An 18,054-nucleotide genomic window follows, 5' to 3' on the forward strand; every position below is an offset into this window, starting at 1 on the left:
TAAACAAAAAGCGCACAGTGGGAAAAAGCCAATCTATATAATAATATACAATTTACACTGTGGGCATTTAGCAGACGCTCTTAACCATTTACGTCCATCCGACGTGTCCACACGTCCTAGGGAATCCAATTGAGGGATGCATTGGACGTGTGTACACGTCCTAGCGCATCCTCAATGATATCAGGCGAGGGGAGAGTAAAAGCGGCCATGTCTTTCTGGCACCCCAGAGCTCCTATTTTGAAGGAATCCCGGCACTGATTGTGTTTTAATCCAGTGCAATTTACAGTAAGCAAGAACCCCACCCCAGCACATCTCTCTGTTTTTACCAATCACCGCTGTGGTTAGGTTATCACCTAAATGTGGAGTACGTGTCCAGCTAAACAATGTGGATGCCGCCAGCATATTTCAAAATATAAGTGCTAGAGTGCCAGCGGATATGGGAGATTTTACTTTGAAAAACCCCGCCTTCCGTTCACTCCCCCAAAACCGGGAGACATAATCTTCCATTCTTACCTCACGCTGGTCACGCTAAAGTCTCTCTAGAAGTGTTAATATTCCAAATGAGAGGCATGCTGAAGTCAGAAATGAAGACAGAACATTGGCCATCTGGTCAAAACCATGGAGTTCCCTAGATTAGGAGATACAATCCATTCTTTCTGAGCCGTAAACAAGGAAGTGAACGGCAGCGCGCATGCGCGAAACAGCAAGAAGTACGGTGCAGGAGAGGCCAATATATATATATATATATATATATATATATATATATGATTTTTAATTTTTAGATTTATATCAATAAAAAAGCCCTAAAGACTATACACGTCCAAGGCCACCTGCAGTTTGATTAGAAAAGACGTGTATACACGTCCAAGGCCTTAATTGTGTTAAATCACCCTGCACATTTCTAAGATGCAAAAGTCTCTAAGTTTGACTGTAAACATATTTGTGCTCACTTTCTTCACCACAAAATCTCCAGGCAGATAGATGATAGACTTGAGTCTCAGCAACATGTCCACCAACATCTGCTGGTCACAACCCTGGGGAGAGAATTCACACAACAAGTTGCTTAATGTGTGTGTGTGAAATATATAAAGAGCACAGCAGCGTATTTGATTGTTTGTTTTCAATTCCTGGGCATCTATTTTGAAGCTAAACATTCACAATCGTGCCTGCGTGCCTGTGTCTCAGTGGTGTAAAGTAATTTTACCTAAGTACTGTACTGAAGTAAAATTTTGACCTATTGCCGACCTACAAGCTCACAATGCATCACGATTGCGACACATTGTGAGCTTGTATAGATCTGCTATTTTCAAAAGATTTTTATACATTTGAAAACTTGAAATGGGACATTCTGCATAATGAATACTTTAACTTTTGGTATTTTTAAGTACATTTTGATACCAATACTTTTGTACTTTAACTCAAGTCATTTTTACAAATTAAGATAACTTTTACTTGTAACAGAGTATATTTCTACATTGCAGTATTGATGCTTTTACTTTAGAAAGAATACTTTTCCACCACTGATGTGTCTATACCAGTGTGCAGTTTGAAGAGACCAATCTTCTGGAAGGTGGACAGGTTGATGTCCAGTGTGTGTGCGCGCGTGTGCGTGCGTGCGTGCGTGCGTGCGTGCGTGCGTGCGGGTACAGGTGTCACCTTGAAGAGGTCAATCTTCTGGAAGGTGGACAGGTTGATGTCCAGTGTGTGTGTGCGTGTGCGCGCGTGCGTGCGTGTACAGGTGTCACCTTGAAGAGGTCAATCTTCTGGAAGGTGGACAGGTTGATGTCCAGTGTGTGTGTGCGTGTGCGCGCGTGCGTGCGTGTACAGGTGTCACCTTGAAGAGGTCAATCTTCTGGAAGGTGGACAGGTTGATGTCCAGTGTGTGTGTGCGTGTGCGCGCGTGCGTGCGTGTACAGGTGTCACCTTGAAGAGGTCAATCTTCTGGAAGGTGGTCAGGTTGATGTCCAGTGTGCGTGTGCGTGTGCGTGCGTGCGTGCGTGCGTGCGTGCGTGCGTGCGTGCGTGCGTGCGTGCGTGCGTGCGTGCGTGTGTGTACAGGTGTCACCTTGAAGAGGTCAATCTTCTGGAAGGTGGTCAGGTTGATGTCCACAGCGATGGCTGTCCTCATTACCAGAGGCATCTTATCCAGCAGCTCCGACTCGTCTGGAAGCATTGAGTCAGTATCATGGTCAGTATCACATCAGTATCATATCATTGTCAATATCATGTCAGTATCATGGTCAGTATCATGGTCAGTATCACAGCAGTATCATATCATTGTCAATATCATGTCAGTATCATGGTCAGTATCATGTTAGTATCATTGTCAGTAGCAGTCAGTATCATGGTCAGTATCACAGCAGTATCATATCATTGTCAATATCATGTCAGTATCATGGTCAGTATCATTGTCAGTAGCAGTCAGTAGCATGTCAGTATCATGGTCAGTATCATGGTCAGTATCATGGTCATTATCATGGTCAGTATCATGGTCAGTATCATGTCAGTATCATGGTCAGTGTCATGTCAGTATCATGTCAGTATCATGGTCAGTATCATGGTCAGTAGCCTATCATGTCAGCATCATGTCAGTATCATGGTCAGTATCATGCCAGTATAATGGCCAGTATCATGGTCACTCAGTATCATTAGTATGATGTCCGTAAAGAGCGGCACCATTAGCGCCAAATTCCAATTCCATTTCTTGCAAAAAAATGGCCAAATCTACTTTGACGCGAGTGTGCCTGAATTACATTTAAAAACTCCATATTTCGGAGATCTTCCTAAATCCAGCCTCTCTCGACCCATGGACCCAGCCCATGGATACTGAACCAGCCCATGGATACTGAACCAGCCCATGGATACTGACCCAGCCCATGGATACTGACCCAGCCCATGGATACTGAACCAGCCCATGGATACTGACCCAGCATGCCCTGAGCGTCCCAGGTGTAGGTGTACCAGGTGCGGATGCGGTTCTGGCAGAGGTTCGGGATCTTGTTGGCCACCATGTAGGCCACGGTGGCGTCCATGGAGCTGCGGAAGTATGTCTGGCCCTGGGTGGCGGCACCGATAACATCCCTCATCTGGGAAGAACACGTGACAGATAAGAAACACTATAGGAAGAGATACTTAGTCTATTAAAGCAGTAGGCACAACGGGGTTCCACCGCACCTCAAGCCTGTGGTAGGCTGGTCTATTTTTTGGTCTTTATTTGTATTTTTTTAAATTTGCTTAACACCAGTGATAGACCAAAACATAGTCAGACTACGAATATGTTATAGGCTAGTGAAAACAATAGTTCTTTTTTTATCCCTGTGGATAAAACTACTAGTAATACTACCATTTAATGACATATTGTGTTACTTATTAATAATCAATTCATGTTTTGTTGGGTAAAGGGGGGCATGTTACTCTACAACAACAACAACAGGTTCTAGATTCATCTGGACTGTGGGATGTGCGAATGTTATCAACTGATAATCACCAATATCAAGACCATGCGCTTGAGCAATTATGGCCCTTTCCTACATACTGCCTACCGCGAACAGCAACTATAGGAAACATGGAAGTGAAATTACTGCCGCCGAAGCGAAAACATCACGAAACTGCACTGTACAACAACTTCACTTTATGTTAGGTTAGGTTTACACTAGTTCAAATGTGCCAAGCCGACCCTCACAATAACAATTTTCTCCACGGCTCCGCCGCGTAATAGCGAGCGGCCGTGTGTGCGTTCTCGCAAACGGCGAAAGTAGCCGATCTGCACGAGGAAACACAGCGCTCTCGTCAGGAGCGGGAGCAGCACAAATAGCCTATACGAGTAGGGCAACCAAATGGTCAGCGACGTCCCTGAGGAATAGGGTTAGTAGTCAGACAATGCGACCAACACCACGTCGGACAATGGCTGACAACCAGTGTTGTTTTGGGCAGCAATTTTCTATTTTAGTGTTAGTCAGAGTCTCTTGAATGGTTTTCATTTAGTTTTAGTCACATTTTAGTCACCTGGGATGTTTTAGTGTTAGTCTAGTTTTAGTCGACTAAATCTACAGTTGATTTTGTCGACTAAAATGTGTTTTGGCGGGCCTTGATGCCGTCGTAATGAATGATTTTACACTTGCTGAGAATAGCCGATCTACAAGCTCACAACGCGTCGCAGCGCGACACATTGTGAGCTTGTATATCTGCTATTTTCAGCATGGAACCAAGTGTAAAATGACATATACTGGATATCTTGTCCACTAGTCCCTTCCTAACATTTTAGTCTAGTTTTTATTTGTCAACGAAATTGTCAGTATATTTAGTCTTAGTTTTAGTCAACATGGCTTAGTTTCCATTTAGTTTCCCCATGTAGTTTGTCAGTGGAAAAAGGTAGTCGACGAACATTTTTTGTCTTAGTTTTAGTCGACGAAAACAACACTGCTGACAACAAAACGTCACTATGTAGGAAATGTCCATACTGGCTCCATTGCATGGTCTTGACAAGGGCTGATCACGGCCACTATTAAATCGTCTGATAACACCCGAAAACCGCTACTGCAGTGCAGGGAACCTCGGCTTTCCTACGGGGGACCTCAGTAGGGATCGTATTATATAAGCCTCGCCCTTCTAGTTCTATATGTCTCTCTGTTACCTGTCCGATCAAACTGGAGAACACAAAGACACCCGTAAAAAAGTTAGTCATCTGAAAGGTAATCTCAAAGACGGTGTGGGGCTGTTCGAGACCCCCGATGTTGATCAGACTGCGGACCGCGTAGTAGTAACAGCGCAGGTACCTGCATGTGAAGAAGTGTCGGCCCGTTAGGAGATTAAAGGAAGCTTATGTCTACAGCAGTGGATCTCAAATTGTGCGGGTTGGAAAGTCCCAGGGGTCCTCAGGTGATTTTCTTTATTTGGGGGAGGAGTCCCCATGGGATTTGCTTAAAGGGACACTTCACCCTTTTTGCAAAACAATATATGTTAATGACGTTTAGAAGATTTAGAACACTTTCTTGGGGGTCTTTATGTGTGTAATATGTGGTTTTAGATATTTCAAATTTTAGCAGTGAGCCCAGTGTCTCTGATGTCATCGACACTGGGCTCACTTCATTCCTGGACTACAATTCCCATAATGCTTTGGTGTACTGCTCCTCCTTGTGGATAGGGGCAGGGCTGTCTTACTGAGACAACATGTAGTCCAGGAAGTAAGTGAGCCCAGTGTCCATGACATCAGAGACACTGGGCTCGCTGTTAAAATCTAAAATATCTAAAACCACATATTACACACATAAAGACCACCAGGAAATCTTCTAAACGTCATTAACATATATTTTTTTGCAAAAAGGGTGAAGTTTCCCTTTAATGTGCAACGTTGATTTCTCATTCAACAGTGAACGAACCAACATAGTGCCAATTTAAGGACTTTGAAGGCATTTTAATACCCTTATAAAAAAAAAAAAGTAAGACCATTAGTATTGCGTAATCAACAAACTATACTAGCCAAATTGACAAATATTACATAAGAAAGAGATGGGTGTAATAGCGTTGCAAGGTGTTGTAGATCAGCAATTTTTACGATATTTATCCATGGAACAGAGTCAAACTAAATCTAATGCCTCAACAGCTACAATTCCATGTGCTTGTCACGGTGCGGGGGTCTTGCAGATCGTTTTTTTTTAGTTCAGTCAGATAACTCACAAATAGATTTAACCAATATTTATTATAGAATGAGAATACAAATGTGCATATAATATTTTATCTTGGCGTTCAGCTCTGCTACATTTTTCTCCCTGCTCGGCACAATTAAACACCATCATTTAACATTAAGAGCAGGGAGATAGATACAATTACAACCCCCATGGGGAACAGAAATAACAGAGCCCACCGGTGGTGCTGGGGTGGTGGTGGGAGCAAACCTCACATAACAACAACCAGGAAGCAGAAGGAAGGCAGGAAGAAGCATGCAGTCTAGTGCATAGACATACGTAGACACCCTTTCCGGCTCTGAGGCGCGTGTCACCATTGAAGGCACAATTGTCCCGACATTCCTTGCAAAGCATTTGCCTTCAATGAGCGGAAGCTTGTCAAGCTTCTGCGTGCGTAACATAAGTCCCGGAAAAGACGCGCTGTGATTGGCCAGTCACTTGAGTGACAGCGAGAGACATGGAGGAGTCGCATGAGTGACGTCACTTGGGCAGCGACGCAGTGTGCCATCAGCAAATGCCTTCAGCACTTCTAAATAAGAAAGCTGTGGAGAACTGTTGCTTTGTGTTCACTCTTTAATGTTTTCTGTTAGTAATCTAATTCCCCCTGGCTCTGATGTTGTATTAATAACTTTGTTGTTTGTTTGTCTTGTTTTGTATTGTAATGTACAGGTATATTAAAAAAAAAAAAAGCCTTCAGCACTGCACTTCATTGGGATACACGTCGCTCCAATGAACTGCAATATGAACTGCAATATCTACAGTATGGTCTTGTGAGCTTAAGTAGCCCGCCCAATTGGTCAGCTGACTGCCACATCAGCGAATGACATGTGGGTCTTGCACACACTGAATACACTCACATAGTAATGTATATTAACCCCTTGAGTATATGTATGCGCCCTTGAGCACAGCATGAAACCCCTCGAGTATATCTGACTGAACTAACTCCGCAAGCTACGTATCATTTTAGTTTAGTTTTTCTTTTGAGTAGCTGAAGAATGTATAAAGGGAATATTGTTCCCTTACATTCCTTTGTAAAAGTGTCTAGTAACCATCTCGCAAAGATGGAAATTCAGTTTCCCTAGGGGAGTCTGTGACAGCTTCTGAAAGTTGGGGACTGGATACCATTTACAACGGTTGCAACAATAACAATTGAAGAACCAATTATAGCAAAATGAGGGAGGTGGTGGGTCAGTATAGAATATAAATCACTAAAGGAATCAGTAAATACGTTTAACTGTAATTTATTAAATCAAGAGCAAAATAAAGTTTTCAATAACAAAATATTCACTTAATCAAATAAAAATAAAACTGCCTCAAAAGGGATGGGTGTAAATCCCAAGTGTCCTGGCACTGTCTCCAAAACTAAACTTAAATGTGGCCAGTCTCCTCTGGCCACCCTTAAACTCCTTCGCAAAGTATGGTCCTCTAGAAATCCAACGTCCGGGAAAATACTCAAAAAGGAAAGAAAGGTCTCTTATATCCAATAATAGATACAATACGATCCAAATACGACAATATAGCAAGACTTGGGATAAATCCTCTTGCTTCTCAGTATAGACTGTCTCACTCTCTGTTCACCTCCACTCTGGACTGACAGAGTCAATCTCTCCAGGTGGCCCAAACATTGTGATTGCCCATCACTCCATCAGCCAGGTGAGCTGTGGGCGGGGTCTCTCAATCACTGCTTGTTGCCATAGCAACACATGCATCTCACTGGCTTCTTGTAGCATATAGTACATCAGATAAATAGCAACATCTCATAGAGTAGCGGATTGGTAGAAAATAATAAAGTACATCAAAAGGGAGCATTGCAAACAAAAAATACATAGAAACAATGTGACTCTGGGCACAGAGGTTACACATTAATAACCTTATTAATTATGCAGGCAAAGTCACAGACTCCCAGACAGAAGAAACTGAATTTCAGTCTTTGTGAGAGGTTTTAGTGTTACTAGACACCTTTACAATCACATTGGTGAAGAAATGTATTGTTAAGGAATTTATTCTCAGATTATTATACCTCTGATTCACCTGACTAAATAGGGTTAGGGCTGATTCTGATGTTATGTATTGCTAGCTGGACCACCTGGAATCCCTTAAAAGACCCCTGGGGGTCCCTGGACCCCACTTTGAGAACCACTGTATAACTGAAGCTCATCTATGACTGAAGTGTTTCTACACAACGACTGAAGCTACAGTGTACAGTCAGTGGCCAGTGTTTCACGCCAAGGTTATTATAGTTTCAAATTGTATTTTACTTTTTGTTTTCAAGTTTAGTTTAGTTTCTTTGTTAATGTGGATTTGCTAGTTTAATTCATGAAACAGCTTAGTTTTGACAAAAATAACATAACATAATAATAACATAATAATATAGGTCTGGGGTAAGGTTCAAAAGGCCCAGAATAGCAGATCTATTACATTAAGTTCACATACATCAGCTGTTTTCATTATAGATTTTTTGTTTAAAAAATAATTAGGCTAATGTATGAAATATTGACCAAGACTATAAACTAAGCTCATTTTCACTATGATTTGTAAACAATATGGTTTAAATTAGTTATCATTTTTTCTAAAGCCTAATTTTGTCCAATTCTAGTTTTAGTTATTGCCTTACTTTTGGTTAACTATAATAAAACCTTGGTGCAAACACTTGAATGTAGGAATAAAGCTGCTCAATCTTTTTTTCTGTCACGCTGTCTGTCCACATTACTGTTTGGTAGGCACTGATTTCCAGGAAAAGAAGACAATGTGAATGATGTCGTTGCGGTTTCATTTGAAACATTCCTGACTCTAAGAACACTATAAAATAATCCATGGGGTGATCAGTTCAACTCTAAATTAGCAATGAAGAGCCGGCCGTGTGGAGACATTCACATACTTTGCGGAATATTTTGTAGAATATAGCCTATAGGCCTGATACAGTAATAGCCCATTTAGGACTAGAGGCCGATTCTTATAAAAACGCCTTCTAAATCCTGACCTAAGTTTTCTGAAATAGGCTACTTCAAATATTTCTTCAAAATTACAAAAAAATTATGTTGTTATGAATCATAGCAACAAGAACCCAAAAATGGGTTCCCGTCTTGAAGGGTAAAAACCCCAATGGGTCCCGGCCTAAAAAGCCTGGTGGAACCACTCCCCCTGCTGGACATTTGCATTCTGCCAGAAGGGTGAGTCTGGGCTCTCTCGGGCAGAGACGATGTACTCCCGACCAATTCTGTCCGGAGCGATATGTGGCTGTATGGGGCCGCTAGAGGCGGGATCAACGCAATACTTGTGACATATTGAAGCTGTGCCACAGCGCAAATGTAAACTCAACCTAACAAGACTACAACTCAGATTTTTGTCCCGCTGCTTCCGGATTCATCGTTTCTGCTTGAGAGAGCCCAGATGAAGGCAGGAGGAGGGAACTGGTGAACTCAATACTGCCGCAATCTGGCAGTCAGGTTACGTCCTAAATGGGATATAACATATTGATGAGAATTTTTAGCAACTGCATGGAGCAATGTAATTCGCAATTCGTAAAACGGTATGTATTTTAAAAAGTTGATGAAGGGGGGTGGGGGGAACGAATGAAAAACTCTTTTGCCTCACAAACACAAAAAAGGTAAAGTATAACTATGAGAATACCTGTCCTAGAACGATGGACAAAAAGAATGCCCCAAAAAGGTAGTTTGTCATCTGAAAGACTTGACCGAACACACTGTCGGGCGTTGGTAACTCGGCCACCATCAGAAGGGACTTCTCAGCATAGAAGAAGCAGCTGAGGTAACTATGGCAACAGTAAACATGGAAAAAATATTACAGAATTTACAAGTGAAAACTCAATTTAACCCTAGAACACTAAACATGGGTGATTTTCACCCGGACAATTTTTTTTTTCCAATTATCATAATGTTGCTGATGTCTGAGGTGGGTGGGTCTTTCAGTATACCTTCATGATGCTCAGTGACATCATAGAAGGTAGGTTTGTTTCCTTGCCCACATCCCTGATTTCTCCTACAGGCAGGTGTTCGGGTGAATTTCACCCGTGTTTAGTGATAGTGTGATAGAGAAAAAAATGTAAAAAAAATCCAATACACTCACAATGGATATTTTTTTTATTCACTGGACCAATCTCACATGTCTTAGGAATGGGTGGACCAAAGGAGAAGTTCCCAACTTCATTTCTCTTTTTTTAGGAATATTTTAAAAATAATATGCACGTTTTTCACCGATTTTGCCCCCCCATGATAGGGCCCCACTATGAAATCTATGTTTTGTTTTTTTGTGAAAAGTCATGATGAAATATTAAAGAAGAGTACCTCAAGTTGCCATATATTGCTGTACTGCAATATATTTTGATGAGAAATATTTTTATGGAATATTTTATATTGGGTAAAATATACCTGTGTTTAGTGATGGTGTAACAAAAAATATGTTTGTTCTAGGGTTAAGAGGCAGTGGTGGAAGTAATCAATGTTATTTATTGTCTCCACCAGGCCGAAGGCATGGGGAGAGAGTATGTTTTGCACTCCGTCCGTGTGTGTGTCCGTCCGTGTGTGTGTGTGTCCTTCCGTCCGTCTGTTACCAGCTAATCTCCGGCACCGTTGGCCCGATCCATGCCAAACTTTGCACACACACTCCCTGGATGCCAACGATGAACCTCTGCCCCACATTTTCCAGAACGGCCTGTTATAGCGCCACCAGGAGGCCGACTTTTGTAAAACACATTTTTTGATATTACTCCTCCATATTTTGTCCAAAAATCCCGCAAATCGTTACACAGTATCTCTATAGTCATGTGATCAAGACAAATCTGTCCGATATTGCATATTCCATCCTGATTGTCTAACAGTGACTTTCAAAATTTGCAGGATTGGCCCGATTTGAACAAAAAGCCTCAAATCATGAACGCAGCGTGCAATTTACGTGAAATCTTTCACAGACGTTCCTACTAGGCTGAGGAATATATCCCACCTTTTCACATTGGCCTGTTATAGCGCCACCAACAGGTGGATTTTTGCAAAACACATTTTTGGAACAAAATGCCTCAAATCATCCAATTGCCATCCAAGTCGTAAGAAGAAATTGTACCTTTTTCACATTGGCCTATTATAGCGCCACCAGGAGGCCACAACCTGACCTGCCCTGGTGGAGACCTGTGCCCCGAGGGGCACTTTTTCTAGTTATTATATAAAACTACTCTGTTACAAGTAAAAGTCGAGAATTAAAAATGTGAGTAAAAGTGCTTGGCATCAAAATGTACTTAAAGTACCAAAAGTAAAATCAGCTCCTTGTGACCTCTGGTAAACTCGCTAAAGTAATTGAAAAGGATCATGCTGATCCCGCCCCTTTTAGTAAAATGAGTGTGACTTAGGCCAAAATAATAGTGTGATTTAGGCCAGGAGGAGTGTGAAATAGGCATTTTTTTGGCCTAAGTCAAGGTTTTGTGACATTATCAGGATAAAATAGGTCAATTTGCCTAAGTCTAAGGTTTAATCCTATTTAATTAAATATAATCATATTATGTTATATTGTGTTTTCTTCAAGAAAACCTTAAAAAAATGAATTAGGCCAGTAGTTTAAGAAGGCGACGATATGGAAAGTGGATAGATGTGCATTTTTCATAATTTGACCCCCCCCCCCCCCCCCCCCCCCCCACAGCAGACCTATGTATTGAGTCACTGTGGATAGACAGACAGACTAATGGTAGCAATGCCATCACTCTGTGGCTCAACGAACGAGTAAGTTAGGTAAAACTATTATACATTTTAGTCTCATTTGACTACACTAGTACGGGTACAATGTAAACACGTGTAAATGAAACATAATAATAATACTGAAGGGTACATACGCGCTGCCCAGGCCAGAGTACACCCATTTGGTCTTGCCGATGCCCTGGTAGTCCGAAGCAACGTAGTAGACGCAGACGTTGAGGTGGAGCATGAAAAGGAGGTAGCCAATGGTGCGGATTACTCTAAACACAAAAAACACACCAAGTTAAGCGTTTCTTCATTGCATAGAAATGTAGCTACAGTGGTGATAGACAGCAGCTGTGCTCAATCCCAGTACACTCTTGTGTATAGACACTCTTGGTCAACTACAAATAAAAGTTGCTCTGTCAAATTATTGCCCTTGAGTTAAAAGTACTGGAGTAGGCCTATTCTATAAAAACACTCAAGCATTAAAAAGTAGAACAGACGTTTTCTTTTCATTTTCAAGAAATGTTCAAATAAAAATAAATCAATAATAGTGAAAATAGAAATAGCAGTCAGATACACAAGTGTACAAAGAGTTGCATTGTGAAGCGTTGTGAACTTGTAGATCTGCTATTTTCACAGATTTCGAGTATCCAACAATACAAATATTCAATAAAGTACAGATACTCCAAAAATGTTACTTAAAGGGGCATTCCACTCATTTTCAACATTTTACTATGTCATTAATGTACCTTAGAGCTGTTAAAAAGGTCCCCCCATTCTGTGTTTCCTAGAACTGGAGGTCTGAAAAAAATCATTAACATGGTGAATCACATTCTTGATGATGTCATCAAGATGTGTTTCACCATGTTAATGATTTTTTTGTTAATGATTTTTCTAGGAAACACAGAACAGATGGACTTTTGTATTATTTCCACACAACACCTCTAAGGTATATTAATGACATAGTAAAATGTCGAAAATGAGTGGTATTCCCCTTTAAGTGCAGTAGGCCTACTCAATTAATGAATATTGTAACTACTGTCGTATCTCACCTCCAGATGTAAGCTTTGGCCATGAGGCTTTCCAGACGATCGCTGAACTCAAAGAATGTATCTGCCTTCAAAGTGAAAATCAGAATGCAGTAGGTATCGGTAACACATTGGTACAATATCATAATAACATTAGCTTAATAAGCTAACATGTATCTGTTGAAATGCATCACATACTTTAGTTTATAGTCTCACATAGCCAGACAACTATTCCACAATCTCTGAATGCTATATAGAGTCTGAAACTACACCTCCCGAAATCCGAGTAAGGAAGCTGGCATTTCCGTTCACGAAAATATATATTAAAATATCTTTACATTTTATTTTTTTAATTTCCATTTCTGCCAGGCAGCAAGCTATATATACACACTTAGAATCTAAGTGTATGCTTGCTGCCTAGAAATCATCTAAGTCTTAGATGATTTCGATGTATATAAATTACTCATGATCAAAGATTCTGTTCTGTATGACAGATTAAGCATTTGAAAATTGCGAGGTGGCGACAGTCTGGCAACGAAAGACCATTTAGTTTATATAATTTACCTTTAAAATACGATTAGCTCTGAAAATGGACTTGTATCCGAACTGGAAGCACAGCAGGTCCAACGGTGCAAGAGATATCAAGTCTATCTGAAAAGGGACAGAGAGACGCAGTCGTGTAAAAATCATCTGGATGTTTTTTTAGGGTATTCTTTTTCTAGCCGTTTGAAGTGTATTGTTGGACGAGTGGTTCCCAAACGTTTTAGCCTGTGTCCCAAAAGAGAAATGCGATGTTGCCAAACTAGCGAAAATAGCAGATCAACAAGCTCACAACACGTTGCTTCACATGAGTCACACCACGTTGTGAGCTTGTAGATCGGCATTGGAAATCAAGGCCCAAAGTTACGTGAAGCCTGCAGAGGGCGGAGCAATCTCCTGATCAGGTGATCACTCACATCAACGTATGTATATTTTATTTCTACATTTTGTCAGGTCATTATAGTTTCAGTTACTATAGAGTAGCCTCTAAAAAAGGTCTGAGTCCACTTCAATTCTGCATTTGTTAAATTGCGGCATTTGTTAAATTGACGCACACACGGACACACGTACACACACACACACTCCTCTCTCTGTGTTTCCACATCTGAGCGTAAAACGGCCGACAGCCGCGGACAGAAGAAGCTGTCCGCAGCTTCTTTTCCGAGTTCCGCAGCAGTCATCCGCGGAGGTGGAGCTTAATTTCCATCCACCAGCTGTCTAAAAACCCGGAAAAGAAGCTGCGGACAGCCGAAAACATCCGTGGCTCTAAAATAGATCTGGCTACAGCTTCTCTCTGTCGCTCTAATTAATTAGTCTCATGTCACGCAGCTGCTTCTAGATTCTCCCGGCGGATCCTGCCGGGAGCTGCCTATGCCATAGAAAGCATAGGTGGACCCCAGGCTACTATAGAGCGTTGAGTTTGTAAGCCTCGGACCAAGCCAACTCGGATGGTGACAATAAAAAATGTAAAATTGGGCCGAACAAATAATTAGAAAGAAGAAGTCTAACTAACGTTGATTAGGTGCATGTAATGGTGATGTAAAACAAACGATGACAAAACAAACATTAAATTCGTTAGGGACAAAATGACGTACATTTTCCCTTCATTGTCAATGGCGTTTTTAAAACAAACATTGGACTAAAAACAAACATTAAATTCTCTTTATTGTTCATGGCGTTTTTAAAAGAAACATTGAACTAAAAACTAATATTAAACCTGTATATAGGAGGGCCCTCAAAAATCAGACCAACAGGGACGCAGGGACACAGGGACGCAGGGACGCAGTGGCGCAGGGACACAGGGATGCAGTGACGCAGGAACGCAGGGACACAGGGACGCAGGGACACAGGGACACAGGGACGCAGTGACGCAGGGACGCAGGGACGCAGGGACACAGGACGCAGGGACGCAGGGACACAGGACGCAGGGACACAGGGACACAGGGACGCAGTGACGCAGGGACACAGGGACGCAGTGACGAAGGGACGCAGTTACGCAGGGACGCAGGGACGCAGGGACACAGTGACACAGGGACGCAGGGACGCAGGGACACAGTGACGCAGGGACGCAGGGACGGACAAAGCTGGGCATTGGAGTGGCTGCACCCTATGGTTGCACCACTCAAAAAGGGCAGGGTACAACACTTTTGTTTGTCACCATCCGAGTTTGCTTTTACCGAGGATTACAGGTCTTTAAATACATAGCCTACTCTCTGAAACATCTATGGCACATTATTTGTGCTGCCCCCCCCTCCCGACGGGAGCGCTGCATTATCTCCTCGCCCATGTGTGCGAGGACGCACACATTGGGCGTGCGTTATTACGCGGCAGAGCCGCAGAGAACATTGTTATTATGAGGCGTGTTGCCCTACTCGCAGTGCGTATTGTGCGTATACGTAGCGGCGGCACTGTCCAAAAGGACCCCATTGAAAAACAACAACAAGCTTTCTTGGAATCATCCTTTTAGCGGATATTGAATTGTACAGTATACTTCCCTGTGCTTGTCCATGCAAACTGTTAATAAAGTATTAAATCAGTCAATCAATCAATCAATAACACTGTACCGTGACTCTAGCTGATTCCCTGTAGTGCTTCTTCGTGGTCACCCTGTCTTTCTGAAAAGGACAAAATAAAACAATTATTAGCCTTTGACTCGCTGCCCTGAGAGCAGAATTCAAAAGCTGACCTGCAGAGCAGCAAATTCACATGGAAAGATTACAAGAGCAGCTTTTGAATGCTTCTCTGAGGGCAGCTGTTGAATGCTGCTCTCAGGGCAGCTTAAACGCTATACATACAAGTACAACCATGTTAATTTTCTGCTCTGATGGCAGCTTTTGAATTCTGCTCTCAGGGCAGCTAAAAATGCTATACATACATCATAATTTGCACCCCTCTCCCTATCTAAGTATTGGACAGTATTAAGATGTTCATATTGATTTTGTATTCATCTTTAGGGCCTCAAATCATGCCCTAGATAGCACTAGTGTCTATTAAAATCACACCCGTGTGAAATGATTGGTGCAACTCTGTGTGGGGGTCCCTGGAAGTTCCAGACCCACAGGAGGATGCGGAAGTGGGATGGAGGAAGATGAAAGCCCTTTTATTTTTCACATACATTGCTGTATGCGACATTAAACGCCATTAACAATAAAGAGACAATATGACGTAAATGGCACATTATGACGTACATTTTCCCTTCATTGTCAATGGTGTTTACAAAACAAACCTTGAACTAAAGACAAACATTAAACCTGCATATAGGAGTGGCTGGCGCCCCTCACAAATCACACAGAGCTCTTATCATTATACATCATCTCATGAACAACTGCATTTATGTGATTGGTTAGCCGATTTGCTCGTCTACATATGACGTAACGTTTCCCTTCTTTGTCAATGGCATTTAATGTTTGTGTTGGCACAAATTTCCGATGTGGGGGGACAAAAGAACGAAAAAAGAAAAGAAAAAAAAAATCACACCAATGTGAAGTGAGGGGCGCTCTTGTCACCCATCATCATACATCATCACATACTGGCCAATCACATTTGGTGTCCTCACTTTTCTGTCCTCACCTTTTATCCTCACATTGCGCATAGGAGACAGGAGAGGCGCTAGCGCCCCTCAAAAGAAAGAAAAGAAGAAAAGTTTGTTATTGCAGCAACTTACAATGACATCACCGCCCCTAACAAACTGCTTGCGTGGCTGGAAAATGGTGCAGTCAACGAGGTAGATGAAGTCAGCGAACAGGTCGGCGGCCACCCAGTAAGGGATCATGTCAGGGGTGTGGTAGTTGAAACACAGGCGCGCCGTGACAAACCAGGTGTTGTAGTTCCAGGCAAGTGTCACCAGCGCCAGCCAGGCGATGTAACTGCGATCTGCAGAGGAGTGGGGGTGGACGTGAGAGTGGCGAGACAGGGCAATGTAACTGTGTGTGGAATTCCGTGCTCACACGGACAGACAGACAGACAGACAGACAGACAGACAGACAGACAGACAGACAGACAGACAGACAGACAGACAGACAGACAGACAGACAGACAGACAGAGCGGCTGCTCACTCAAAAACGTAGCCTCTGTACCCATATGTTGTTTCCTGGAGGCCGTTTTTAGCTCAAGGAGTGTTTTTCGTGCAAAACTAATGCTTGGAATGGATTCAGAATCATGAAAACCCCCTCGTTTGACATGCCACATGCTACTTAAAGCATAATGAAATTTAGAACATTTAGCCTTATATTGGTTGTTGATGGTACCCAACTATCAGCAGCTGTCAAAAATTCCCCTAGGGTGGTTCAATAGAAACCAATGTGGGATATGTTAGTAGACACCTTTACAAACAAGAACATTCTTGGTAAGAAATGTATTCCCAGATTTGACATTATTCTGATAATATTCCCTGACTAATTGGTAAAATAATAGAAGGTCCGCCATTTTTTTAAATGGCTGCCATTGTCACAGGATAAATCTAAATAGTACTACTGTATTCCTCATCATTGACAATGTAGTATTAGTCACCAGAATCAAGATCCTAGGTGGTGTAGAACTTGAGTTATTGGGAAATAACAGAAAGTTGGCGGCCATTTTGAAAAATGTCTACCATGGTCACAGGCCAAATCTAAATAGTACCAATGTATCCCACATCCTTGAAAATGTATGATTAGTCACCAGAATCAAGATCCTAGGTGGTGTAGAACTTGAGTTATTGTAAAGTAACAGCAGGTGGCGGCCATTTTGAAAAATGGCTGCCATGGTCACAGGGCAAATCTAAATAGTACCACTGTATTCCTCATCCTTGAAAATGTGGGATTAGTTACCAGAATCAAGATCCTAGGTGGTCTAGAACCTAAATCAGTTCAACTTGTCAACTCCGTCAGATGTTCGTCAACTCCGTCAGACGTTGGTCACATGATGTTTTTGTTAATTTCCAAAGAAATAGATGATTCAATGTCAAATATTTTGTGCTTATGTATTGAAACACCAACTGAAATACTACGTAATGATGCTTTTTATTTTTTTTAACATGGTTTTTATGTTATAATATTGAAAGTAAAGGTTGAAAATGAAGGATTTGAGAAATGGGATATTTCATAATAGTGTGATATTGGAATAAAACAATATTAAATGAATTGTATTACTTAACTTGACTACTAAAAGCCATTATACGATAACTGAGGACTTTATAGTATTGTTGAAATTATCAAATTAAAATAAAAGGGATTTTAGTGTGTCTGACGGAGTTGACATAAATCAGTTATAAAGTGCATAAATGTCCCATTTTAGAAAGAAATGTTATGCGAAAAACCTGTTCCTTCTCAAGATTGGTAGTTGAGACCTGTGTCTACAAATACATCCATTTCATTTTAATGGTTCTTAAAAATAATTCTGATTTGAAAAAGGTTTTGTCCCTTATCTCAAGAATGAGTGATTTCATGTTATTTCAGTTCTACAAAATTAAAATATGGATTAAATGAAGGAAAGGAAAAGAGAAACAAAGTCAAAACAAAGTCTTTGCCTTCAAATGGAAAACCGTGTCCTCCTGGTCCTTTATGATGTTAGCTGTCTGCCTAGCTCTGCAACTTTGGTGGCTACACGCACAGCGAGGGCAGAACAGAAAGCATTTTATAG

At 41.6% G+C, this 18,054-nt stretch overlaps 1 protein-coding gene across 2 annotated transcripts in view; it reads right to left on the reverse strand.

The window, feature by feature from the left end:
- Nucleotides 1-18,054, reverse strand: part of LOC306912950 (cyclic nucleotide-gated channel beta-3-like) — a 35,590-nt gene that overhangs the window by 4,827 nt on the left and 12,709 nt on the right. Inside the window, exons 2-10 of one of the 2 annotated variants that reach the window (XM_079489428.1) lie at nt 16,099-16,307; nt 14,999-15,049; nt 12,960-13,046; nt 12,420-12,484; nt 11,520-11,642; nt 9,314-9,455; nt 2,926-3,085; nt 2,065-2,162; nt 951-1,034 (exon numbers count right to left, since the gene is read on the reverse strand). In XM_079489428.1, coding sequence (XP_079345554.1) covers nt 951-1,034; nt 2,065-2,162; nt 2,926-3,085; nt 9,314-9,455; nt 11,520-11,642; nt 12,420-12,484; nt 12,960-13,046; nt 14,999-15,049; nt 16,099-16,307 — 1,019 coding nt within the window. The remainder of the gene's footprint in view (nt 1-950; nt 1,035-2,064; nt 2,163-2,925; nt 3,086-9,313; nt 9,456-11,519; nt 11,643-12,419; nt 12,485-12,959; nt 13,047-14,998; nt 15,050-16,098; nt 16,308-18,054) is intronic. The other variant, XM_079489429.1, reaches the window with a different exon arrangement.

This window comes from Electrona antarctica (assembly GCF_951216825.1).
Source record: "Electrona antarctica genome assembly, chromosome: 20".
In the NCBI taxonomy this organism is placed as follows: Eukaryota; Metazoa; Chordata; class Actinopteri; order Myctophiformes; family Myctophidae; genus Electrona; species Electrona antarctica.